The 22,321-nt window shown below is 40.8% G+C and overlaps 1 protein-coding gene across 1 annotated transcript in view; it reads right to left on the bottom strand.

The window, feature by feature from the left end:
* nnt (nicotinamide nucleotide transhydrogenase) overlaps positions 1-22,119 on the bottom strand; it is a 39,055-nt gene extending 16,936 nt beyond the window's left edge. Inside the window, exons 1-15 of the mRNA XM_028601960.1 lie at positions 22,014-22,119; positions 20,058-20,273; positions 16,525-16,754; positions 15,980-16,197; positions 15,302-15,389; positions 15,059-15,147; positions 14,348-14,535; positions 13,834-13,967; positions 12,254-12,445; positions 10,300-10,453; positions 9,023-9,184; positions 5,860-5,970; positions 3,310-3,455; positions 2,982-3,177; positions 2,114-2,347 (exon numbers count right to left, since the gene is read on the bottom strand). Of these exons, the coding sequence (XP_028457761.1) occupies positions 2,114-2,347; positions 2,982-3,177; positions 3,310-3,455; positions 5,860-5,970; positions 9,023-9,184; positions 10,300-10,453; positions 12,254-12,445; positions 13,834-13,967; positions 14,348-14,535; positions 15,059-15,147; positions 15,302-15,389; positions 15,980-16,197; positions 16,525-16,754; positions 20,058-20,211 (2,296 nt within the window). The 5' untranslated portion in view covers positions 20,212-20,273; positions 22,014-22,119. The remainder of the gene's footprint in view (positions 1-2,113; positions 2,348-2,981; positions 3,178-3,309; positions 3,456-5,859; positions 5,971-9,022; positions 9,185-10,299; positions 10,454-12,253; positions 12,446-13,833; positions 13,968-14,347; positions 14,536-15,058; positions 15,148-15,301; positions 15,390-15,979; positions 16,198-16,524; positions 16,755-20,057; positions 20,274-22,013) is intronic.
* Between the last annotated feature and the right edge of the window lie 202 nt (positions 22,120-22,321).

The following is a 22,321-nucleotide window of genomic DNA, read 5'->3' as shown; positions in this document are numbered from 1 at the left end:
GGGGGTCGTCTTATATTCGCGATATATACAAAATCACGGGGGGAAAGGTAGAAAGCAGGGGAAACAGTAGAGGGCGCCAACACGATAGGCTATGTAATTACCGGTAGTGACAGTGTTATGAATTAAATAAAAAATAAAGTGCCGCCATGGAGAGGTCAAGAGATTATCTTGAGAAAAGCGCTTCAAAAGTTGGTCAAATAAACCAACACGTCCGAAACAGTTATGACGCCAACTTTAAACTGATGGTTGTGAACGAGGCGGAATCATCTACTTTACTTTTACTTTTTACTTTTAAGTTTATTTGAATAGGGACAAGTATGTTACATAAGCTCATGTTACATACTACAACATTTTAGCCAGAGCTAATTCTCAATGTCCCTAGTGGACGGACATTGATCAATCTAATAATTGCAAAGCTGCCAAAAAATTTGGAGTCACAGAATGCAACGTTCGGAGGTGGCGAGCACAAAAAGAACGACTAAAAAATACCAACAGCCAAAGGAAAGCTTTCTGTGGACCTCAAAGTGGCAAGTTTGCAGAACTTGATGACAGAATCTATGAATATGTGATAGAAAAACGTTGGGATGCGATGCCAATCACAAGAGAAATCATTCGGCTGAGGGCTCTGGAGTTAGCCAAGGAGCTGAACATACCGACAAATTAATTCAAAGCTAGCACTGGTTGGTGTACACGAATGATGCGGCGCAAAGGGCTGACACTGCGTCGTAGCACGAGTCTGGCTCAGCGCCTGCCTTCAGACTTCGAGGAGAAGTTGCTGTCTTTTCAGCGACATGTGCTTAAACTGAGGAAAACTCACTCATACCCCTGGATCAGATAGGGAATGCTGACCAAACACCAGTGTTTTTTGACATGCCAACATCTGTCACTGTTGCCAAGAAAGGGGACAAATCAGTTATTGTGCAATCTACTGGAAATGAAAAAAAACGAATCACTGTAATGTTGGCGTGTCTCGCTGATGGGACCAAACTTCCCCCGTATGTGATTTTGAAACGCAAGACTATGCCGAAGGAGACGATGCCAGCTGGCATTATCGTACATGCCCAGGAAAAGGGCTGGATGGACACTGACCTGGTAGTGGACTGGCTCAAGGTAGTGTGGGTCAGGCGCCGCGGTGCACTTTATAAGAAGAGAAATATGCTAGTTTTGGATGCATTCCGCGGACACTTGACGGAGCCCGTCAAAACTCAGTTGCTGAAAATGAACGGCAATCTAGTGATCATACCGGGGGGGATGACAAGCCAGCTACAGGTATTGGATGTAGTCGTCAACAAGCCATTCAAGGATAATCTGCGCAAGAGGTACACTGAGTGGCTCCTGTCAGGCGATCACTCACTGACGCCTACTGGAAAACTTCAGAAGCCAGCAGTGCATCTGCTCTGTACTTGGATCCTCCAAGCATGGGATGCCATAAGCCAGGAGAGCATCATTCATGGATTTAAGAAATGCTGCATATCAAATGCCATTGATGGGAGCGAGGATGACATTCTGTGGGAGGGGCTCGTGGAGCATCATGATAGTGATGACAATGAGAGCGAGCATAGCGAGGCAGGGGATCTCTGTGAGGTATAGGCCTAGTTTAATGTGCAGCATAAAGGCCTATTTGCACTGCTGTTCTTATTGCAACCCCACAGTTTGGTTTGTTTCAAGACTTTAATGTCAGATATGTTTGATTAAAATCAGATGGTTATTTTCTATATCTTCACAGTACCACAATTACATACATACATAGGCCTTCATAATTATTGCATTTTTGTGAAAAGGTTATTCATTTTTGTCACTCATTCATTCATTTCTGAACTCATTGACATGAGTGCACTTTATTTTGTGACAAATTAATCAAAATATTTAATGAATGGTGTTAAAATGTTTTTTCCAATGAATTATCACTAGAATTTCCCAATAAAATTACTTTCTGTTGAAAACTAGATTTTTTTTCCCACAAAAATCTCTTTTTTCCCAAAAAATAAGTCTGGAAAATGGGGGGTCGTCTTATATTCAGGTATATACGGTATGTTTTGTCTGTGCATCAGCATACTGGAAGTGTACATGTTTGCTCTGCAGGGAATAATAAGTATATACACGCTTCTCTCACCTTGCAGTTTGCCATATGCCACCAAAGAGCCACTGAAAGTGACTCCACCGATGAAGGTGCCGAGGTACGCGACTATCTTAGTGAGGTTGGCCGCAGGGTCTGTGGCGAAGTGTGGGTACTCGATCATGTATTCGGCCACACAGGTAAGCACGGCAGCCAGCCCCACCAAGCTGTGGAAGGCAGCCACCAGCTGGGGCAGGTCGGTGATCTGGATCTTCTTAGCAATGGCCAGGCCTAAAGGGAGGGAGGGAGAGGGAGGTAGGGGAGAGAGAGAGAGAGAGAGAGAGAGAGAGAGAGAGCGAGAGAGAACAAATAAATAAAGTGCATCGGCCCTGAAAGACCCACACACTAATAACATGCAAATCACAAGCACGTGCACAGACACTCAGAGGATTGCTGGGAAGTGGGTCCATCTGAGGAGCCAGGTGTTGCTGATGAGGCCTGTTCGGGGAAATTCCATGTTTGTGTGTGTGCGTGTCCTGCAGGAAGCCTTGCAATATGTTGCTGTATCTGGCAACAAGCATTACTGTCTGTGTGGATAGTTTTCATTTAAGGTTCTGCATTGTTACTGGAACATTTAGCATTTAAATGATCAAACTGTCCTGAATGAGCGAGATAAAGTGAGTAATACATGCTGCTGACCATTTCGACAGACCTCTTGAGTCTGGAGGGGAGTTAGTCATGTTGTGTTTGGTGTAAACATCACTGAGCTCTGCACACCTGCGGCTTCATCTAGCCAAGCTTGGAATACATGCATGCACGCACACACACACACGCAATCTGCTGCAACACAATTCTGCAAGTATTAGAGCCCAGTATCTGCAAGTCTGCCCTCTCCTTTTTTTGACATAAATGCCCACAGACTCACCAGCAGTACCACCTACAGCCATGGCTGCACTCATCTGTGCCAGGAGCTCAGGACTTGGTTTGAGGGCACCCAGAGTGGCAACAATCCCCCCCGCGACTCCCATCATACCCAAAGCGTTACCCAGACGAGCGGTGGACTGGTTGGAAAGGCCAGCCAGGGCACCAACACAGCACAGACCTGAGCCCAAATACATCATCTGGTGAGAGGAAGAGACAGAGAAAAGAAAAAGGGGGTCATAGATGAGAAATGGGGACAAATGATTTACTTGGAATGTCCTGTACTACATCTGGGAAAACACAGGAGGCATGGCATAAACATCCTCTCACACCTGTTCAATGTTGTATCCAGACTGCAGAGCAGCAGCGTAGCCACCGACAAAGACACCACCAGGAAGCAGATAAAGGTAGTTATGCTCTGGAGGATCAGTGGGACGCTTAAACATGTCCAACATCTTCTTAGTCACCAGGAAACCACCTGGGTGAGACACAGAGAAAATAAATACTCCTGTACTTACAGTGGCACAAAATCAGATTTAAAGGCTGCTTTACAAAAAGGAGTAGTAATATTTAAGAAAAACCTTTAAATGATAAAAAAGGTGCAAAAACAAAAAGAGTACGAGGTGTTGATGCAGGGATGTAAAAGGCAGGAAGTGGAGGCTCCTGAAGTACATGAAAAAAATACTTATTTTTAGACAGCAGGTGTTTTAAAGCCAATAGCTAAAAATGGTTGCCAAGCCCAATAACCAATGTTAGGAATTTAATGAGTCTACTTTATGTCAGTGTAAATATTTCAAGTAGAAAACCTCAAAAGTGTCAAACTGGGACCAGACGGTGTCTCACTGCTTTACAGCAGGAGATCACATTTCCATGTGTATGTCTGCCTTTTTTCCCTGTGGCATGATTGTAGTAACGCGCACACACACGCGCACGTCCATACGTACAAGGGTGAATCAGAGGCTAGCACCTGTTTCTTACCAGTAATTTTAGTCGTAGACTGTCCTAGTTAAAACATGCAACAGAATCGGACTAATATTATTGCTGACCAATCTGAGTCAATATATTAACATGGAGGAATGTTCATGTATTTCAACAATGCAAAGCCATTATCCACTCATTTCTTTTGATTATTTGGGGGGTTTTATACACAGAATGGAAATGTCATAGCATCGGCCAAAGTGATTAAAATTCTGCCTTAGGGGTCCATGAATGTAACAATTTTAAATGGCAATTAATTTTGTTGTTGAGACATCTACCTCAAAACCACTAATGTCGACCTCATGGTGGCACTAGAGTTTAAATCAGGGGATCATCAAAGTAATTAGGACTCATCCACTGGGAGCCACGAATGACCTTTCAAGGCAATCCATCCAATTATTGAGATATTTCAGTCCGGAAAACTAACATTGCCAAAAACTTAAAGGAGCTGTACTTGAAATACCGAAAAGAAAAGTGGGCGGGGTATGCCTCCACACACTCTCACAGACTGTTCCCCAATTTGTGAAATACAAAAGTTTTGTCACGGCACTCTGCGTTTGATACCGATGCACAAGGCACTCACGCCCGGCTGGACCGGCTTCCAAACCAAAGAACAGAGAAACTCGGATTACAACACATACAGTAGCTTGACTTCATTCTCTGCTTAGGACGCCATTACTCGACTATATCTTTACTGTATATAGCAAATATTTGTTTGCTGCTATATTAGTCTTCTGTATGTTGAGTACAGATCCTATCATGTGCCCCTGAAATCCCTAGTCATCCATTATTGCAGTCAAAACCTTTCAAGAAAAGACTTACAGCTTGTCCTTTTCTAGCATGGATGTTATTTTATTTGAAGCCACTTATAAAATCAGTTTAAATCAGAGTTTTATTGATAACGCTGACGGCCTAGGCAATAACAGGACAATATGGAATCTGATAGCGCAGATTAAAATTTGGATTGTGAGAAAGTGAACATAATAAGCTCAAGATATACAACAGACCCGGGTGTTTTCCATGCATTCCCACATCTTACGGTTGCGGAGACACAAAGGGAACAAGAAGCTACGGTCAGGGACCTGTTCCTAAAAAACAGACACACAGACTCAAAAATGTCAGGGTCTGTTTTATTGGAGCTAAATTTCACCATTGTGTTTCGTCCCTTTCCATGGAATGTTTTTTTCTGTTCCCGGGGGTTTATGGGCAATGTGGTAAACCGCTTAGAAATGTGCGTGTGGAAAGGAACCCATGTAGAAGATCAAAAATTAAATTAAACTAGGTATGTCTATAAAGGTTGTGGTATTTTAGCATGCTTTGGTTAAGGGAAATCTAAAAGACTAATAAGTGGTTTGAACAGTAATGCCACAGAGCCTAGAGGGCCCTACATTTGTGGCAGGATTCACAGCCTTGCCTTGAACTTAAGAGACCTTGTGGTGCCCACACATAGAACTTAAAGAAGCATCTATGGATTTTAACAAAGAGGCTGAACTGATCCATTATGCAAGTTAACTATTCATTGAGTTGCATCAAAGTCTCCCCTGGTGTCTAGCTGTGAGCTAACAGGAGAAATTAAAGTCCATGCCTCAGCCCTGGAGGAACACTCTGTTTCCCAGGCCTATTAGAGAATGATGAGTAGTATAATGACTTCAGGAACACTGTCATTATAATGGGAATTATTAAGGGTAATAGCAAGAATGAATGTGTGTGGTCCAAACCAGAGCCACCGACTCTGGACTGAGCAGGTGGGTACAGAGGGCAGCTGCAAAACTTGGTTCGAAAGCATGTTATTGTACAATCAATATAAAACACTTTAATCTTCAGCCTAAGTTGGTACTTTATTGGCTAAATATTGCTGTAACTGGCAGGGATCACTGTGAGGTGTCTATGTGCGGGTGACTCACCAGCAATGTTGACCGAGGAGATGAAGGCAGCCAGCACAGCCAGTGTCTCAGCAGTAGTTGTTGGGGTGTAGCCACCTCCCATCAGGGACAGACCACCCACAGCCGTCAGACCTGCAGAACAAGGATATTTTAGTATTCATGAACCTCCACTTTGATTATACAGGACATTGCAACATTTGGTGAAGATGTTAAAAAAAACATTAACATTAATTCAGTCATAAAAAAAAAGTCCATCTTAACATTATTGTTTAACATCTATAGACATTTGTTTTTATAGTTGTCTTCTTAAACTCAGTCTACTTCCCACATTGGAAAAAGACAGAAATAGGGAAGATTTGGAGATAAAAGGAGAAGGAGCGAGAAAGAGAGGGAGTGTGTGTGTTTACCAAAAGAGGCTCAGGAAACCTTGATAACATCAGCCCTGTAATGACTTACAGGCAGTAAGATGCAACACACAGCACCCCGGGAGCCTGCATTCACACGGAATTGTGTTTGAGTACAATTTAGGCTGACTAGCAGGTAGAGAGTGTGTATGCGTGCATGTTTGTGCTTGAAGTTAGTAGTGTTAGTTTGAATTTTAAATGAGGCAAATGAGAAGTTTAACCTTCTCGCTAGTCTCCTTTTTTACTCTAACAAAGTCGCAAAGAAACCTGAAACCTGAAAGTGTGTCATGATGCCACTGATCATCAATTTTCTCCACAGGCTAATAATAATTATGTTTTTCTCTTATTACCAAGTTGGCACAGATGCTAGTGTCGGTAAGGTTAACTCACATGTACAAATGTACTCTTACACAGCTCCCATCCCATTTGCAATCTTGTTCTGTATGCTCAAATACACGCATTTTGCAGTATTCACTAGCTGTGTTGCTCCGCTTCTCACCTCCTATTGTCATTTATGCCGTTTTTAGTAATGAACAACCTGTGTGTAAGTGCATTTAAAACATTTTGAAACATCTACAAATGCCCTCCATGTCCTGACATCTCTTCCTTGAATGGCCACTTGGGGCTGGCTCTAAAAGGGAGTCAATTCCCGTAGAGCCCCACATTAAAATGTCCAAACTTTACAGCAGAATTAAACAGGTTTACAGTCTGGTACAAAAAAACGGTTTTGGTGTCTATAGCTAATTTCCCCGTTCATGACAATAGTACGGGGTAAATTTTTTTATAACTCACCGTTTAAATTATATCAAGGCTTGAAGTTATGTATAATTAAGGGCGTGTCACTCTGAGTGACAGGTGGCTTCCGTCAACAGGATACTGTAGGCTTAATTCGTTCTTAATCCACGCTATACCTCTTCGCCCATTTTTGGATTACTCTGAGTCTTTAATATTGGGTGTATCTGATACAGAGTCTGATACCTATATTTCCCTACTGTAAATGTAGAATAAATATGTATCTGACACAATGAAATAACAGCTATAGCCATCTCAATTCGGCACACCTTATTTTTCTTGAGCTACTTGATCAAAAAAAAGAAAAGAAAAAAGAAAAAGGTACAGTTACACCATTTAGGCGGAGATCAAAGGCAAGCCTGGCCACCACAACTAACAGATTAGCCAGAAAGAAAGCCAATAGGCATCAGTGGACAGACGCACACGACAACTATGACACATACACACATAGTGATGCTGGGTGGGCCAACGTCCTGTAGGTGTAGGTGTGTGACAAACATCAGCTACCAGGCTACAGGCAGAGTGGGACAGTGAATCAGTGCTCTAAAGTAGATTAAAGCATTTCTACAGACACCAGATATAAAGATCTGCCTCAATGAGCCACTGGATATGAGACCAGTGTCTGAAGAATTTTAGATGACCCACCAGTCAGAGTCACTACTGGTTGTAACACTATAATCTCCCTATGAAGAATAGAATATAACCTCACTAAATACCATTATGATTCCCTAATGTCTGCAAGAGTGTGTGCGTGTGTGCGTCTCTGTCTTTACGATGCCTGGCACAACAACAGTGTTCCATTGGTGTCACTGTTTCCATAACCACAGTTAGTCAGTGACAGAAAAAAAAAGTATTTAAGTAATGCTAAATATGAAGATAAATTACCTCAAATGGGAGAAAAGGAAGAAAGGAAAACCTTCAAATTAACTTTAACATGTATTCATTTCTTTCATTCGTGATCTCATATTCTACTGATAATCAGTGATGATCTCATGAACACCATTAAAGAAATCACAAATTTTTGATGGAATTTGACAGAAAATGAACTTTAAGAAGATATAACAGGGCAGATTGTAAAAGGGCACAGACCCAGAGGAACAAGTTAGATTGTGTGAAGATGGTAATGTGAAAACAGGGTATAGGTGTGTGTGCATGAGTTAAGGACTGCCCTGACCCTCAAAGATCACCGACTGTGTGTTACTTCCTACCCCAGTGTGGGTCTTAAGAGTGATCAAAGCCACAAGAACACACACATGCACTTAGCTCTCTAACCTCTTAACCCCACTGTGTTAAGCAGCAGCCAACAATAAGGACACAGTCTTTGTGTCCTTATGTGAGTGTTTTTTTTGGACTCAGCGTGGCTGCAGAGACTTGCTGGACCGATATGTGACATTCATCTAGCTAGGTCTTTATTTTATGTTTAAATGTTTTATGCTTTGTTTGACATATTTTATTCATATATTTTTTACTAGTGTACTACGTGTTAGATTTAATGGTGTTGTTACCAAATTTATTCTGCATGTTTCATGTTGCGCTGTTTTTAAAGACATTTTTCTACTCTGGTAGTAAATTATAATAACAATAAAGTTACATTTTCCTCTATTACCTCCAGCTTACTGAATTTAATAAAAGTGTTAGTGTCTATGAGGAAATTGATGCTCTAATATGTTGTTATTAATCTAAATTTACTCATATCAAAGTTTGCAATTAAAAATAGTCCAAATCTATCTAAAGTCCGGAAAGTTAAACTGGTCATATTGTAATTAATCCAGATGAATATATATAAATGTAAGCAAACATGACAAAGGCATCTCCAAGTACTGATGTATTGAAAAATATTCCACATCCCATGTATTGCTATGAAGTTTGGACACCTGATCTATAGATCACAGATCATATTGTTTAGCCCTACCTTGTGTCTGGCAAGCAGTGGCTGTGTACGGGATTGCATTTTACAGAAAGTTGATTGTAAAAGAAACACAACTAACCTGATATAGCGTTGGTGACAGACATGAGTGGGGAGTGCAGAGCAGGAGTGACTCCCCACACTGTGTGGTATCCCACAATGCCAGCCAGACCGAAGGTGGTGACGATCTGAGTGAAGGCAGCGTTGGGAGCTGACAGACCCAGACCCAGCAGGGTGGCAGCGCCTGTTAAAGAAAAAGACCTACTGTAAAAACTTGAGTGCTTGTATATATGGGGGAAGATTTATTTATTTTTTATATAATTTAAAAGCAATTGAGATACTTAGTGTACAGTATATTTTGAACTAGAAATAGTTATTCCAGTACAGTGGTCCCCAAACTTTTTAGCTTATTACCCCATAACACAAAGGTAATTTCCACTTTCAAGCCTGTGTCCCAGGTTGTATATATATCCATGCAGCGTAAGCCCAAAGAGAAGATAGAAAACTATCCAATACTTCACAAAAAAAGAGCCCAAACTAGAAAGTCAGATTTAAAAAAAAAAAAAAAAAAAAAAAAGTCTTATTTTTATGTAGCAGAAATGTGTTTTTTTCTCCCTTTCCTTCCCTGTTAGCATCTTTCAACCCCTTTGGTCTAACAGTAGCAGTTTAATTGGATATAGATTATTTCCCCAACTATAACCACATTTTCTTTGACTGCAAGATGTGGTAGGCACTTGACCACCCATGATGTCCTTATTTCCTGTTACTTCAACAGAAAGATATAATTATCAGTCAAAGAGCAATTAGTCTGTTACATGTCACCAGTGTCTGGTGTAACAAAATAAGTTATCAATATCCACGAGAGCAAAACTAAAAAAAAAAAACATTACATGCCACGCTAATAAAAAATGTAAGCAGCACGAAGCAAGTTCTCACTCTGACAGCTAACACCAGCAGCTGTGTGGTGGTGGTGTCGAGGACCTAAACAATGTGTGAACCGCATTAACTGCATGTGGTGCACTTACATAGAGCGCTGTGTGGCACCATGGGAACAACTTGCTATAGCACTACTTCAAACACACACTCAGCGTGACACTATTTTTTACAATGCACACTTCCTGACACTAACAGGGTGTCTGTGTGTGTCACTTCTCACCTCCTGTGCACATTCCAGCAGTAACCTTAAAAGTCAATTATTAGCCTGTGCGTCACCTTCTGGTGGACCGCAACCTCCCTTAAGACCCATTGTAGACAATAAACAAGAATACAACTTGTAGATGAGCAAAGGTCTCAGATATAGCAGCTTCCTGATTTCTCCACTTCTTAGAAAATCTAAATGTAATGGCACATTCAACTAACCTCCAGTGTACATGCCAGCAGTAGTAAGTGTAGCCCTGAAGGGGGAGATTTGTGAAGCCTTCTCTTTCTGCAATTCCTGGACAGACTTGGGTTTAGGAGGAGCTGCAGTGGGCACATTGTTAGGCTGGGGAGCAGGGAACAGGTTCTGTCCATTCTGGAGGTGACAATAATTAGACAGAGAATAGTATGATGTTAAAGGGAGAAAGAGGGGGGAAAAGAACAAACAGAAAGCTCAATCAATCTTTCCTAACCACTATATTAATGGCTCGCCTTGTCTGCACTTTATTCCCTGATCTCATCACCTGATGGTGTACAATGTCCTCTGTTGCATTCGTAAATCTGTGAAACATTAGACAATGCTGTCAAGATCAAAGCAAGCAAACTAATGATCAGTAAGCACAGTAAGTAATATCTGCATTTCAGCATCATTTATAAGATGTGGGACCATTATAGCGATCAGATATGGGTCAAATTATGGAAATATATTAGTTTGCACCAAAATAATAAACACAGCTGGCCTTAGATTTATTACAGCAAAGACAGTCTTGCATTGCCAGACCTTCCTCCACTCGCTGCGGAGGATAGTGTGGCTAGTCCACGGTGTACACAGCATTCCGGGATGGGAGAAAAACCTGCTCTGGTTTATTGGCATTTCTTTAAACCCCAATCATCATGGGTGGCGCTAAGCTCCGCATGGAGACGCTGCAAAATAGCCTCGGGAAGGAACTTGTTTTGGTGGGACGTGTGTACGTTCAAAAGTTGTTTTAGTCGTGCAACAGAAAACTCAAATTGGACAGACAGTCTAGCTAGCTTTCTCAATTTACCCTGCAGAGATCTGAGTAGCAGTTAACCCTAGTCCTCATAAAACCACCGGAGTTTAAAATCCCCACACAAAGGAAGGAAACGGACATCGGCGAAAAGACATGCATCCGGCGGAATTTCCTGCAGCACAGGAGCAATCCCGGAAGTGGAATGTCATGGATATAGACTACAGTAAAGATAATCTCTCCAAAATATAACAATGATCTATGATATAGACATATACTGTAAATGATGTGGGTCCACCTTTATTGAAGAAAGGTTGGTACTGATATCCACTTTTTTTTTTTACATTAACACATAAAACAAAAACAAACATTTTGATACAAATCCCTTAAATTTGCAGAACTGTTGACCGGGACATTTTACATTTGAAAAATGTTTTTAATTGGTGACACATAGCAAGCTTTTAATTGTAATAAACTGACAAATACTTGTTTGGAGATATTTTTGTTTTGGAGTAACAAGACTCACAGTTGGACAGATGAACTCATAATTAAGTCATTAAAAACAAATCAAAGATTTATTATAAGCGATAATTAAATTATATATGTTATGCTATATGTTAGAGCAGTACTGAAGAGTAGTAGTAGTATTTACTAGTTTAACTTATTAGTAGTAATTTACTGCTAAATTTAAATTGTTACAATATTAGGAACATTTGAGTCAAATTATCAAGAACCCATTTCTAATTGACTAACTAAATAATTGCAACAATAAATCTAAAGTAAGGAGTATGTAAGAAGCACAATGAAATTTTATATTAGAGGTATCAAAGGTATATTTGCTATGGCTTCTGGTATATTTGTTATCATCATTATTATTGATGCCATATTCTTCACTGTTAATACTCAAACATGGATTAAAAGGTTTATGTTTATTGGGAGAACACTCTGTTGGCAACTCTAAAGGTGCTCTGAATAGAAAGTGTAAGAAGAAAAGATTGTGTGTTCTTAGGGTGACATCTAGTGACAGTGAAAAGGACCTGCGGGACATTTTGAATGATTTTCTTAATGACTGCAAGGATCCTCAGATTTTTGTCTGTGCTGTGTATCACCTGAGAAATATGTGCGATATCTCAGTTTTAGACATACATGCATGTTTGTTCGGCTGCTGGCCACACTGGATGTCATACCTGCATGACAACAGATCCCCTTACGACATGATCCATGGTCCCGTAGTCAAACACTTCCTTCACATTGAAGTAAAAGTTGTCCTTGTCTGGGCTGATTGCCCGCATCAACTTAGTAATGTTGTTGGAGTACAGAGTGCTGGACTGTGTCGGCAAACGGCTTGGCAGGTCTGTGTAGCCGATATGGGTCACTCCCTAAAGAAAAAAATTATATTATATTAGATTATTTATTATATATATATATATATATATATAAATAAATAAAAGACAATCAACATAAACTAAAAAACCTTGGCAGTGTTTCCCATAGGTGGACTGCTTTAGCCTGGAGGGTGGGTTTTGCTAGCCTCGTGAGACCGTCCTGATCTTGCGAGCTCCAGTTTTCCACTCGCAGATCAGTCTGGCATCTTGAGGCAGAGAAAATTTGGAACCGTTAGCCAAACGACCGGGCCAATCAGCGTTGGTTTTGAGGTGGGTTAGGTGGTGATAGACCAATGGTATATCCAATCAGCTAACCAGTATTATCAGCCAGCGGTAGCCCTAATTCTGTTAGCCGCTCGCTAATGCTTTTTTTCTCTTGGATCCTTCTTTTGGAATATGGTCCGGGAACCTGAAATGGTGCCTTTTATTCCTAAATTCTCGTTACACAAACGGCAAATATCCTTTACCGACATGTTGCTTGCATGCTGAATTTACGAGCTATGCTTTGCCTGCAGCAGCAGGGGCGGGCTTGTGGTTGTATTTTCATAGGCTTCGTGGATCTGATTGGTTGATTTGGCCCGTCTATCACCAACATAGGTGATAGACAGATGGTTCATCCAATCAAATAACCAGTATTCCGCCCCTTCCCAAAAGTTCTCCAACGGAAAGTTCCCAGATGGATATGCCGAGCAAATGCGAAGCAATCCATCTGGCGGAGTCAGGTTAGGGTTTTGCTATCACCACAGCAAATTTAAGACTTTAAAGTTTCTTTAAATATGTATCAGTTACTTTTCGAAATCCGCATGAACCACTTTTCCCATCGGCATGAATTGAATCCACCGCAGAGCACTTATTTAAAAAGACACTATGTCACTTTTAAAGCGGGTTCAAATGTTATTCACATTATTTCCTTACAAGCAATGTAGCATTTAAAAGGCTTTTTTTTTTTTTTTTTTTTTTTTTTTTTTTTTAAATGCAGTGCAGTGCTCACGCTACATAACATCGCTTCCAGCAAACATCACAGAGACCAATTAGGGCCCAACATCATCACTGATCAGTTTAAACCAAATATTGAGTCTGTCAGGACTTTAGCGTGTCATTCACTAACGTTGCCTCGCCTGTTTGTAACCGGTAGGCTACCAGCAACTGATTTAGCAGTTTAGACAGAAATAAATAGATAACACACTCGACTATCCTGCTGTTACAGACGGAAACTAACCACAAACAGTTGTCTCGTTCATGGACTCACGGCAGTGCAACGCTGCAGTACGAATATAGGGGTAACACAATGATTTGGCGTTATTTTTGTACAAACCCGCCAGGCTTGTACAATTCTAGTGGAAACACTGCTTGGTCTTTTTGGTATGGGTGTATGTGCGCACCTTGTGTACTGACAGCTCTCCAGGTACTGTGGTCTCAATGTTTCCTCCAGCTTCAGCAGCCAAGTCCACCACCACTGACCCATCTTTCATGCTCTCTACCATTGGTTTGGTGATCAGGATGGGTGCACGCTTACCTGCAATGTTACAATGGAAACACAGACATCAAGGCATTATACATACTTTCCCCAATAGGTGAAACTTATTCACTACAGCTCCTGTGGATACATGGCCGTACAATCTACAAAAACGACCGAAAACACCAGAGTAATGGAACAAATGTGAAACTGTTGTAAAATATTTTTCTGGTAAAGTTATTTTTAATGGTCAATATTCCGTGACTGATGCTTTTTATTTCTAAATTCTCTGACTACATGCCCAGAATACATGTCTCACATTCTGTAATATTCCAGATATTCCCCCGTCCTTCCGTTTGTTTTCCTCTGTATTGTGTCCTTCACTTTTTACATTTGCAGTCAGCTTTACGCTGTGTACGAGTCTGTGCTTCAGTGCATACCTGGGATAAGAGCAGTGGTGATGACAATGTCCACCTCCTGACACTGTTTGGCAAACAGCTTCATCTCTGCCTCTATGAATTCCTTTGACATTTCCTTGGCATAGCCTCCCTGACCCTCTCCTGACTCCTTAAAGTCCACCTCCAGCGGCTCTGCGCCCAGAGATTTAAACTGCTCCAAAGCTGCAGCTCTGGGAGAGGGGGGGGGATAGGTTATTTCTTAGTCAGGCATAAGGAAAATATCTCTGCATGACTGGTAATGCAGGAGTAACATTGTTTGTCCTTAAAACCGCACAAATAGACATACAAAGACCACGGTTGCTGATCGAAAAATTGACAGACTTCTTTATTAAAACAACGTAAGTCTGCTGCCCCAGGACTGGAATTTTAAGTAATATAATCTATAGCAATCAAATCATGTGGAAATTATGCAATATTGTTGTCACTCTTTCATTACAAACATTGTACCAAAACACTTTAACGTGATTGTCTTGATTAGTTTCTTTAAAGGCTTTTAATTAAGAGGGTTTGCTATGATTACATGCACATGCACATGCTGCCATTGCAGATGTCAATCCAATCTGATTTAACAAATCTGATCAGATTAGCAGGTGAACAAGACAATCATATAATTTACTTCAAGCACTTGTGCTCAAATAAAATCTTTGAAAGCCTTTTGCAATTCAGACACACAGTACAATATTAAAAACACACCTGGTATCAAATCCTCTGACAATGGCTCCCATGGCCCTGGCCGAACCAGCTGCTGCCAACCCAGCCACACCACCTCCAATGATCAGAACCTATTCACATTCATGACATAGTTTGGGATGGCCGGTAAAGTGATTTAGCATGTTAAAAATGGCAGACACATTCACCCTTACAGTACAATAACACTTCTATTATTTGCCAATAAAAGAAATGCTAACTAAAGAAACACACACTCATATTACACACCTTTGCAGGTGGCACTTTCCCAGCTGCTGTGATTTGTCCAGTGAAAAAGCGACCAAAGTTGTTTGCTGCCAGCACAACTGCCTTGTATCTAAAATGACGGAGAGGAACACAGAAAATGCAAGTAAAACATCAAGCAATATGAATCTAAATGTATGAACTGTACATGTTTAAACATGTCTAATTAAAGCTTTAGCGCGCAGTTTCTGTCTCCCCCATGAGGAATTCTAAGTAATGACAACAACACTGTCGGCGCGTGCGCGATCACGTAAGGCTTGTATCATGTGGACGCGCCGACAGTGTTGTTGTCGTTGTTGTTGTTGTTGTTAGTAGCAACGGGGGACACGGAGGATTAAAAAAACATGATGGACATTATCTTCACTCGAGTTTCTGCGAGGGAAAGTCACCGGATGACACAATGTTCTTAACATAGCCATACTGAGAAATACAGAGAGAGTTGTCTGGAGCTGATAGTCTTGATTAGCTTTGTAGCAACTCATTTGGCAATGGCCTGAATGTAATGGACGTTCATTAATATCAAAAAGTTATGCCCTAAAGCTTTAAGATATGATTGTTAATATTTGAACACAAATAAAAGTGCAGTATCTATCTTAGGTAGAAAATCAAATCAGTGAGTCATTCAAGTAGACACGATCCCTCTTGAAGGCACTGTGTACATACCCTGCGATGTTTGCCATGGAACTCAGTGCATCGAAACCCTGGGCGATGGTGACTCGGGGCACCTGGTCCATAGCCAGGACGGTGGCCTTCTTCTGGGACAACATGTCCATCAGCTCGGGGTTCTGAGCTGGGTAGATGAAGCTGATTAAAGTGGCGGCGTCCTTCATCATCTCCACCTCATGGACACCCAAGTCAGGGTTGAAAACGGGAGCACGAACCTGGAGAGCAGAGATATTGTTTAAAAAATTAAAACACATTAAAAGCTGTAAATGTAAAGCAGAGAGTGTGAAAGGACATCCAATGCAGATTATGCATGAATCTATCTGCAGTAAATCCACTAACCCTTACCTCTCTCTCTCTCTCTCTCTCTCTCTCTCTCTCTCTCTCTCTCTCTCTCTCTCTCTCTCTCTCTCTCTCTCTCTCTCTCTCTCTCTCTCTCTCTCTCTCTCTCTCTCTCTCTCTCTCCTCTCTCCCTCTCTCTCCCCTCTCTCCCTCTCTCCTCTCTCTCTCTCTCTCTCTCTCTCTCTAACACACTTAAATCCTACCTTAACCAGCACATCAGATGCCAAGACATCTTTAATGTCTTTAATTGTTGCTCCGGCCTGAGTGTACTGTTCATCAGGAAACTTGGAAGGCTCTCCGGCTCCAGACTCCACGACGACGTTGAAGCCCTGTTTGATGAGCGCCTGGACACCAGTTGGAGAAAGCGCCACACGACGTTCATTCTGGAAGATTTCTTTGGGTACACCGACTGTGAGTTGTTTGTAGGCAATACCTGCAGAGGTAAAGAGAAACAGTACAGGAGCATATGATTTAAGTGACAGCTGTTATCGCCATTCATTTCTTCAAAACCTTCCAAAACAGATACACAAACAATAAACAGGATACTTTATAGTTATTTTGATGATTTAATAGATCATTGCAACTATTGCAGCTTTTCTCTTTCACAAGACGGAGTTCATAATTTAAGAAATAGGAGATCATTTGAGAAAATAGCTAATTATGAACATCTCAACAGCACAAAATACTCTCAGGCAGATACCTCTGCAGCTTCAAGGACTGGGTACTGTATGTGCAATGGCCTTTGTAGGCAGACAGACAAGGTAATTGTCCAGCAACAACAGTAAGAGTCTACAGTTGTATTAGTTAGGGGCATTTATCATTTGGGGGCCATAAATGTCTCTGTACAAAATGTAATGGCAATCCATCCTATAGGCCTGTTTTTAAGATAACACAGTCTTGACAAATGTTTGACTGGCATTGCGATCTCTAGAGCCCCACGGCCAGCTTGTCACGTGTAAGCCAGTACCAGCTGGTTGCAGGTGCTTCATGTCTGTGTGAGCTGGGTTCATGTATGTGTAGGTGGGTGTTTAAGGGTGCTTGTAACCTGGTTCATGCCCACATTCCTGCAGTTTAGCTAGTGCCAGAAACAGCTGGCAGTGTCTATTCTGGGCACACAAGTATTAGCTTACATGCTCTGAGAGGAGGGGAACACACCACACTTAGAAATAGACATGCTTATGCTCTGACCTCTAGGGAGCCTATAGACATACAGTACTATAGACTGAGGCAGTGTGTCCATGTGAGACTGCTTTATGAACAAACTGTTACTGCCATTCTCAATCTTGCGAGCACTGCCAGCTTAGATGTGCTGGAGATGTTTGTTTGAGGGACTAGTGTTATGACATAAATACAGTAATTATACTTCTTGGTTAGCAGATGCTACCTACCTAGATCTGTGTGTTTTTCCAGGCATTTGAACCGAAAACAGGGCACCAACTGTGCATTAGTGGGGGTGTGCATAGTGAGAATCAGTTTGAGAATCACATTGTGTCCATGGCCCTTAAGGTACATTGTGGATTTCATTTTAGGTATTTGTTTTACCATTACAATGTGTGTATATCTTCAACTGATTGCTACCTGAGTGCTGAGTTTGTTTGCAAAAACAAATGGGACAAACTTGGTGACTCTTGGTTTATAGAAATGTAATAATCAAATAGCTGGCAACCAGTGTTTTGGCTGTCTTGTGTTTAACCTTTTTGCTAAACAAAGGTTACTAGAGGACGGGTCACCACAGCAGGGTGAGAGGAGAGGCAGCCTCCAGTGTTTATGTATAGACAAGGAGACTGACGGAAAGAGCTGCAGTGGAATTTTCCATAGGAGCTGAAACAACATGTGACCTGCCTGTCGCTTGGACACTACTGTAGACCTGAATACTAAAAACGACACACATTGTACTGGCTGAAAATAATAATAGTTCAGTGTCTTTGTCATAATCATTGTATCTTTTTTTTATAGAAGACATGCTTTACTAATCCCAGAGGGGAAATTCAATGTTTGCACACGGTTATTATTCACACACACACACACACACACACACACACACACACACACACACACACACACACACACACACACACACACACACACACACACACACACACACACACACACACACACACACACAGGGTTGCAGCATCATTAATGTGACATTGAGGCTGAAAGTGAATGCAGATGTCCTCTGTTTGGTTTGTTTTACTGTACCTCTACTGGGCCTAAACAGGGGCTTACCTTCTTCAACACAATTACAATGAAGAAGGAATTAAAAAGCAATAAGCATGCAAAAATGACAGTGACAGATTTGTGTCCCCAGTTGCCAAGGCCAACGAAGCACAATGGTATGAATGAGCATACGTGTCTGTCCACTCTAATGCTGAATTTCTAAGCTCTGTCATTGTTCATGTAATGAGAATGTTGCCACCTGCCACCATGTTGCACCTGATACACAAGTACATGAGAATGCACACAGAAGCTACAGGTGACATTGCTTTAATGTGGCTCAGTAGTAATAGTAGTAGTAGTAGTAGTAAACCATGGATCTAAACCTTCAACAGCTGGGTTAAAGTGTGTTAAATTTAGAGTCCAATGTGCCTGGTGTCCATGAAATAAACCATCCCTTTATGATCTCATTTACTTTTATATAAACACTACCTTGAATAGACAAGGCTATAGCATTGACCTCTGCTGGTGTGACATATCAGCCATGCATATAAAAAAGGAGCTAAGTCATGGGATATGTGGTTATGTAACTACTCACACATACCCAATTTTGTACCTGAGCATTTTCTCTCGAAAGTTAGAAAGAAGTACACTACATTTTTATACTTTTTATACTTATTGGTGCCATCATCCCCTTTTAGTTACTATGGAAAATATATCATGTTAGCCAATAAGCCACTAGTAATTGCTGAAACTACTCCCAGAGCCCAAGGTGACATAATCAAATTGCTTGCTTTCTCCGATCAACAGTCAAAAACCCCAAAAGAGATTAATTGTACAATGAAACAAAACTGAGAAAATTTGTGAATCTTCACAATTGAGAAGCTGGAAACAGAGAATATTTTGCATTTTTGATGATTAAGGATTACTTTCTTATCAAAACTGTTGCCAATCACATGTAGCACATACAGTACAGTATTAAGTAAAAACTTAAACAATGAAAGTAGTCACTTAAGAGCTACTAACTTAACAGCCAGGTGAGCAATCAAAAAAGGAAAATTTTAACTAATTTCCAGTCTACAGTATCATACTGATCACTTATATAGGGCAGCTTTTCATCTAGAGTTGATGCTAATCTTATTAGGTTATAGTTTGCCAACCAAGGCATGCATGTTGCCAATAAATCAAAAGTCCAAAACTTGGCAGACTATCAGAATATTTAAGTTTCAAACTGTTTTATTTGCTCAACGACAGCTGGAAAAGATTGAAATGCTCCATCAGAACCTCTATCCTTTCTACGTATGTTGTACATATAACATCTATGTTGTTATTGACCATTTGTCACACTGTAGAGATTGCAAGATCATGTAACATCAGTGGAGATCTTTGCAACAATACTGTGTTGCTTTCTATTGAAAGAAATCTCAGTTTTCAGGAATTGTCTTAATTGTAATGATGTTACTCTACCATTGGTAAACAAAATGTAAAATTATTTGCAGATGTAGCATTAGATGGTTTCTGTAAATGGTTCTATTACGTCGTCCATGTCAAATCACAGTGTGTGTGCATCGTGCGTTACCTGGACTGGCACATCGTCCGAGAGCTTGGTGGGTCCTGAAAAAGCGAAGGCCTGATGATTTGACAGCACCGCCGCTCTGCAGCTTCACACAGGAAACACCGCTGAACAAAGGGGCCGAGCAGGTGGCTGCCACAACACGTAGGAGGCTTGCCATGGTGCACACACACCCGACACTCACACACCAGGAGGAGCTCAACAGGGCAGACAGCACCCCTCCTGGGAAAGAGACAGGTGAAAGATAAGGGCACCGGCAGACAGAAAGGGGAGGAGATTATAGGTAAAGAGGAATAACAGGAGGATGAAATTGTGTGAAAGAGAGGGAAAATATCTCTATCCATCATTGTCAGTTTGCAGTTCAATTGCAAATACTCTCACATTTGAAAAAGTATGTACTATAAGCTGTGCACACAAGTTCCACAGAAATATGTCCTACAGTGTCCCCTTGTGCCCTTGTGTAAACACACATTTATGACCTATGTTCATGCAACAGGTCACATACTTTGCTACATGCATTTACCAAAATCCACACATTTCTGGCTGTTGGAAACACATTATGAATCCGGCCATGGCATTTGCTCCAATGCAGGAATATGTGCAATTTTGTCCCATTTTCAAGGATAAAAAATGTGTAATTTACACACCTGTACATTAACATAATGACGAACAGCCTTCTTTCAATTGCAGCCTACTGAATGACTCTGAGGCAGTTAACAGCATGAGGGACAGCGTGTTTACTTTAAAGGCAAGCAATGGAACTGGGATAGACTGGTTAGGGTTTAAATTAGAACAGTGCAGAGTAAAGAGGCCATGTTAGTTAAAAGGTCAAAAACAGAGGAAACCCAACTTAAAACTGAAAATAATAAACACCACTCCTCATTAGTGCTGAAACTAGAGCTGAAATGGTGATTAAATTAATTGATCTAATCAATTGGTGTTAAAAGATAATTGTCAATTGCAGCCCTGGAAGGCACAATAAAATCTTATAAAAAGTATGTGAATCAACTGTGTCCGACTAACGCCGCTAATGGAGCCTTAGTGGCAGAACTGACCTACTTGGTAGAATGTTAATAGATGAGTCAAAGGATCAATAAATCACTGCATCGAATCAGTATTACACTTTCTAAGTGCAAAGTATAGGCCGCTATCATTTCAAAGCAATGAACCTAGCAATGAATCTAATCCTCTGTAAGCATTTTGAAAGTTTCAAAGTAGGTTGTCAATTATGTCATCTCTGTCAGAAAATAGTGAAAGTGGGTCCAAGTTGATGTCTTAAAATAACTTGTATTGCCAAACAGAGAAACCCAAACCCAAATATATTTAATTTAAAATCATAAAAAATTAAGCAGCAAATCAAAACAAACATTTTTTTTTTTTGCTTGATAAATTATAGGAACGATTTACCAATTATTAAGACTATAATAAACTATTTTAAAGAGACTAAAAGAAAAACAAGCAGCTGTGAGTGTTGTGTTCAGGGCTCTTATTTCATGTCAGAAAAAAACTGAAACTGCCACATCACCAAAAAGGTATCGCGGTCTAAAAATATGAATTACACAGATTTTGCCAACACTATCAAGTTAGCTCATGAAAATGGATGAACACGGCATCATATTGCAAACGCTTGTTGATTTGTCCTAAATGGATTGAACCTGGGTCAGGACTGAACTGCTTTCATAAACATCTGGCTAACGCATCTTTAACGTCTATGACCCAATAGGTGCTCGGTGACGTTTATAAACAGACTATTACCCAGACAGTTTTTGTCTGGGAAATGTAGCAGGGCTCGAAAGCTAACATTTAAGCTAACTTTAGCTGGCAGCTAATACACATCTGTCTCGTGCATGAAGGCGAAGTATGACTCAAAAAGCCCCCTACACAAGCACAGAAATGCAAACGGAAACAAATGCACGCTGAAAAGTGAGAGTGGGAAGGTTAGCGGCAGACAACTCGACTGACCTTTGCAAAATAGTCCTGGCTCTGCTCAGCACCTAGGCGAACTCTCTGTCGACCCGGAAGATGTCTGGTGAAAGCAGCCGACATGAGAGTATTATGGGATCATATGAGAAGATCCATCAGAGGATATCCGATGACTTTGTACGTGCTGTCACTGATAACAAAAACATAGGCCTACACATTGAAGCCTACACAACAGTTTACTCATTTATTTAATTAATTGACAGTAATATTAATGTTCAAATTTTGTATTATCACAAACATGATCAGTTACAGTAAGGCTTCATTTATTGCACACGTTTAGTTTTAAA

This window comes from Perca flavescens, chromosome 16 (genome assembly GCF_004354835.1).
Source record: "Perca flavescens isolate YP-PL-M2 chromosome 16, PFLA_1.0, whole genome shotgun sequence".
Lineage (NCBI taxonomy): Eukaryota > Metazoa > Chordata > Actinopteri > Perciformes > Percidae > Perca > Perca flavescens.
The sequence above is the reverse complement of the archived record's forward strand: the minus strand, read 5'-3'. Positions and strand labels throughout refer to the sequence as shown.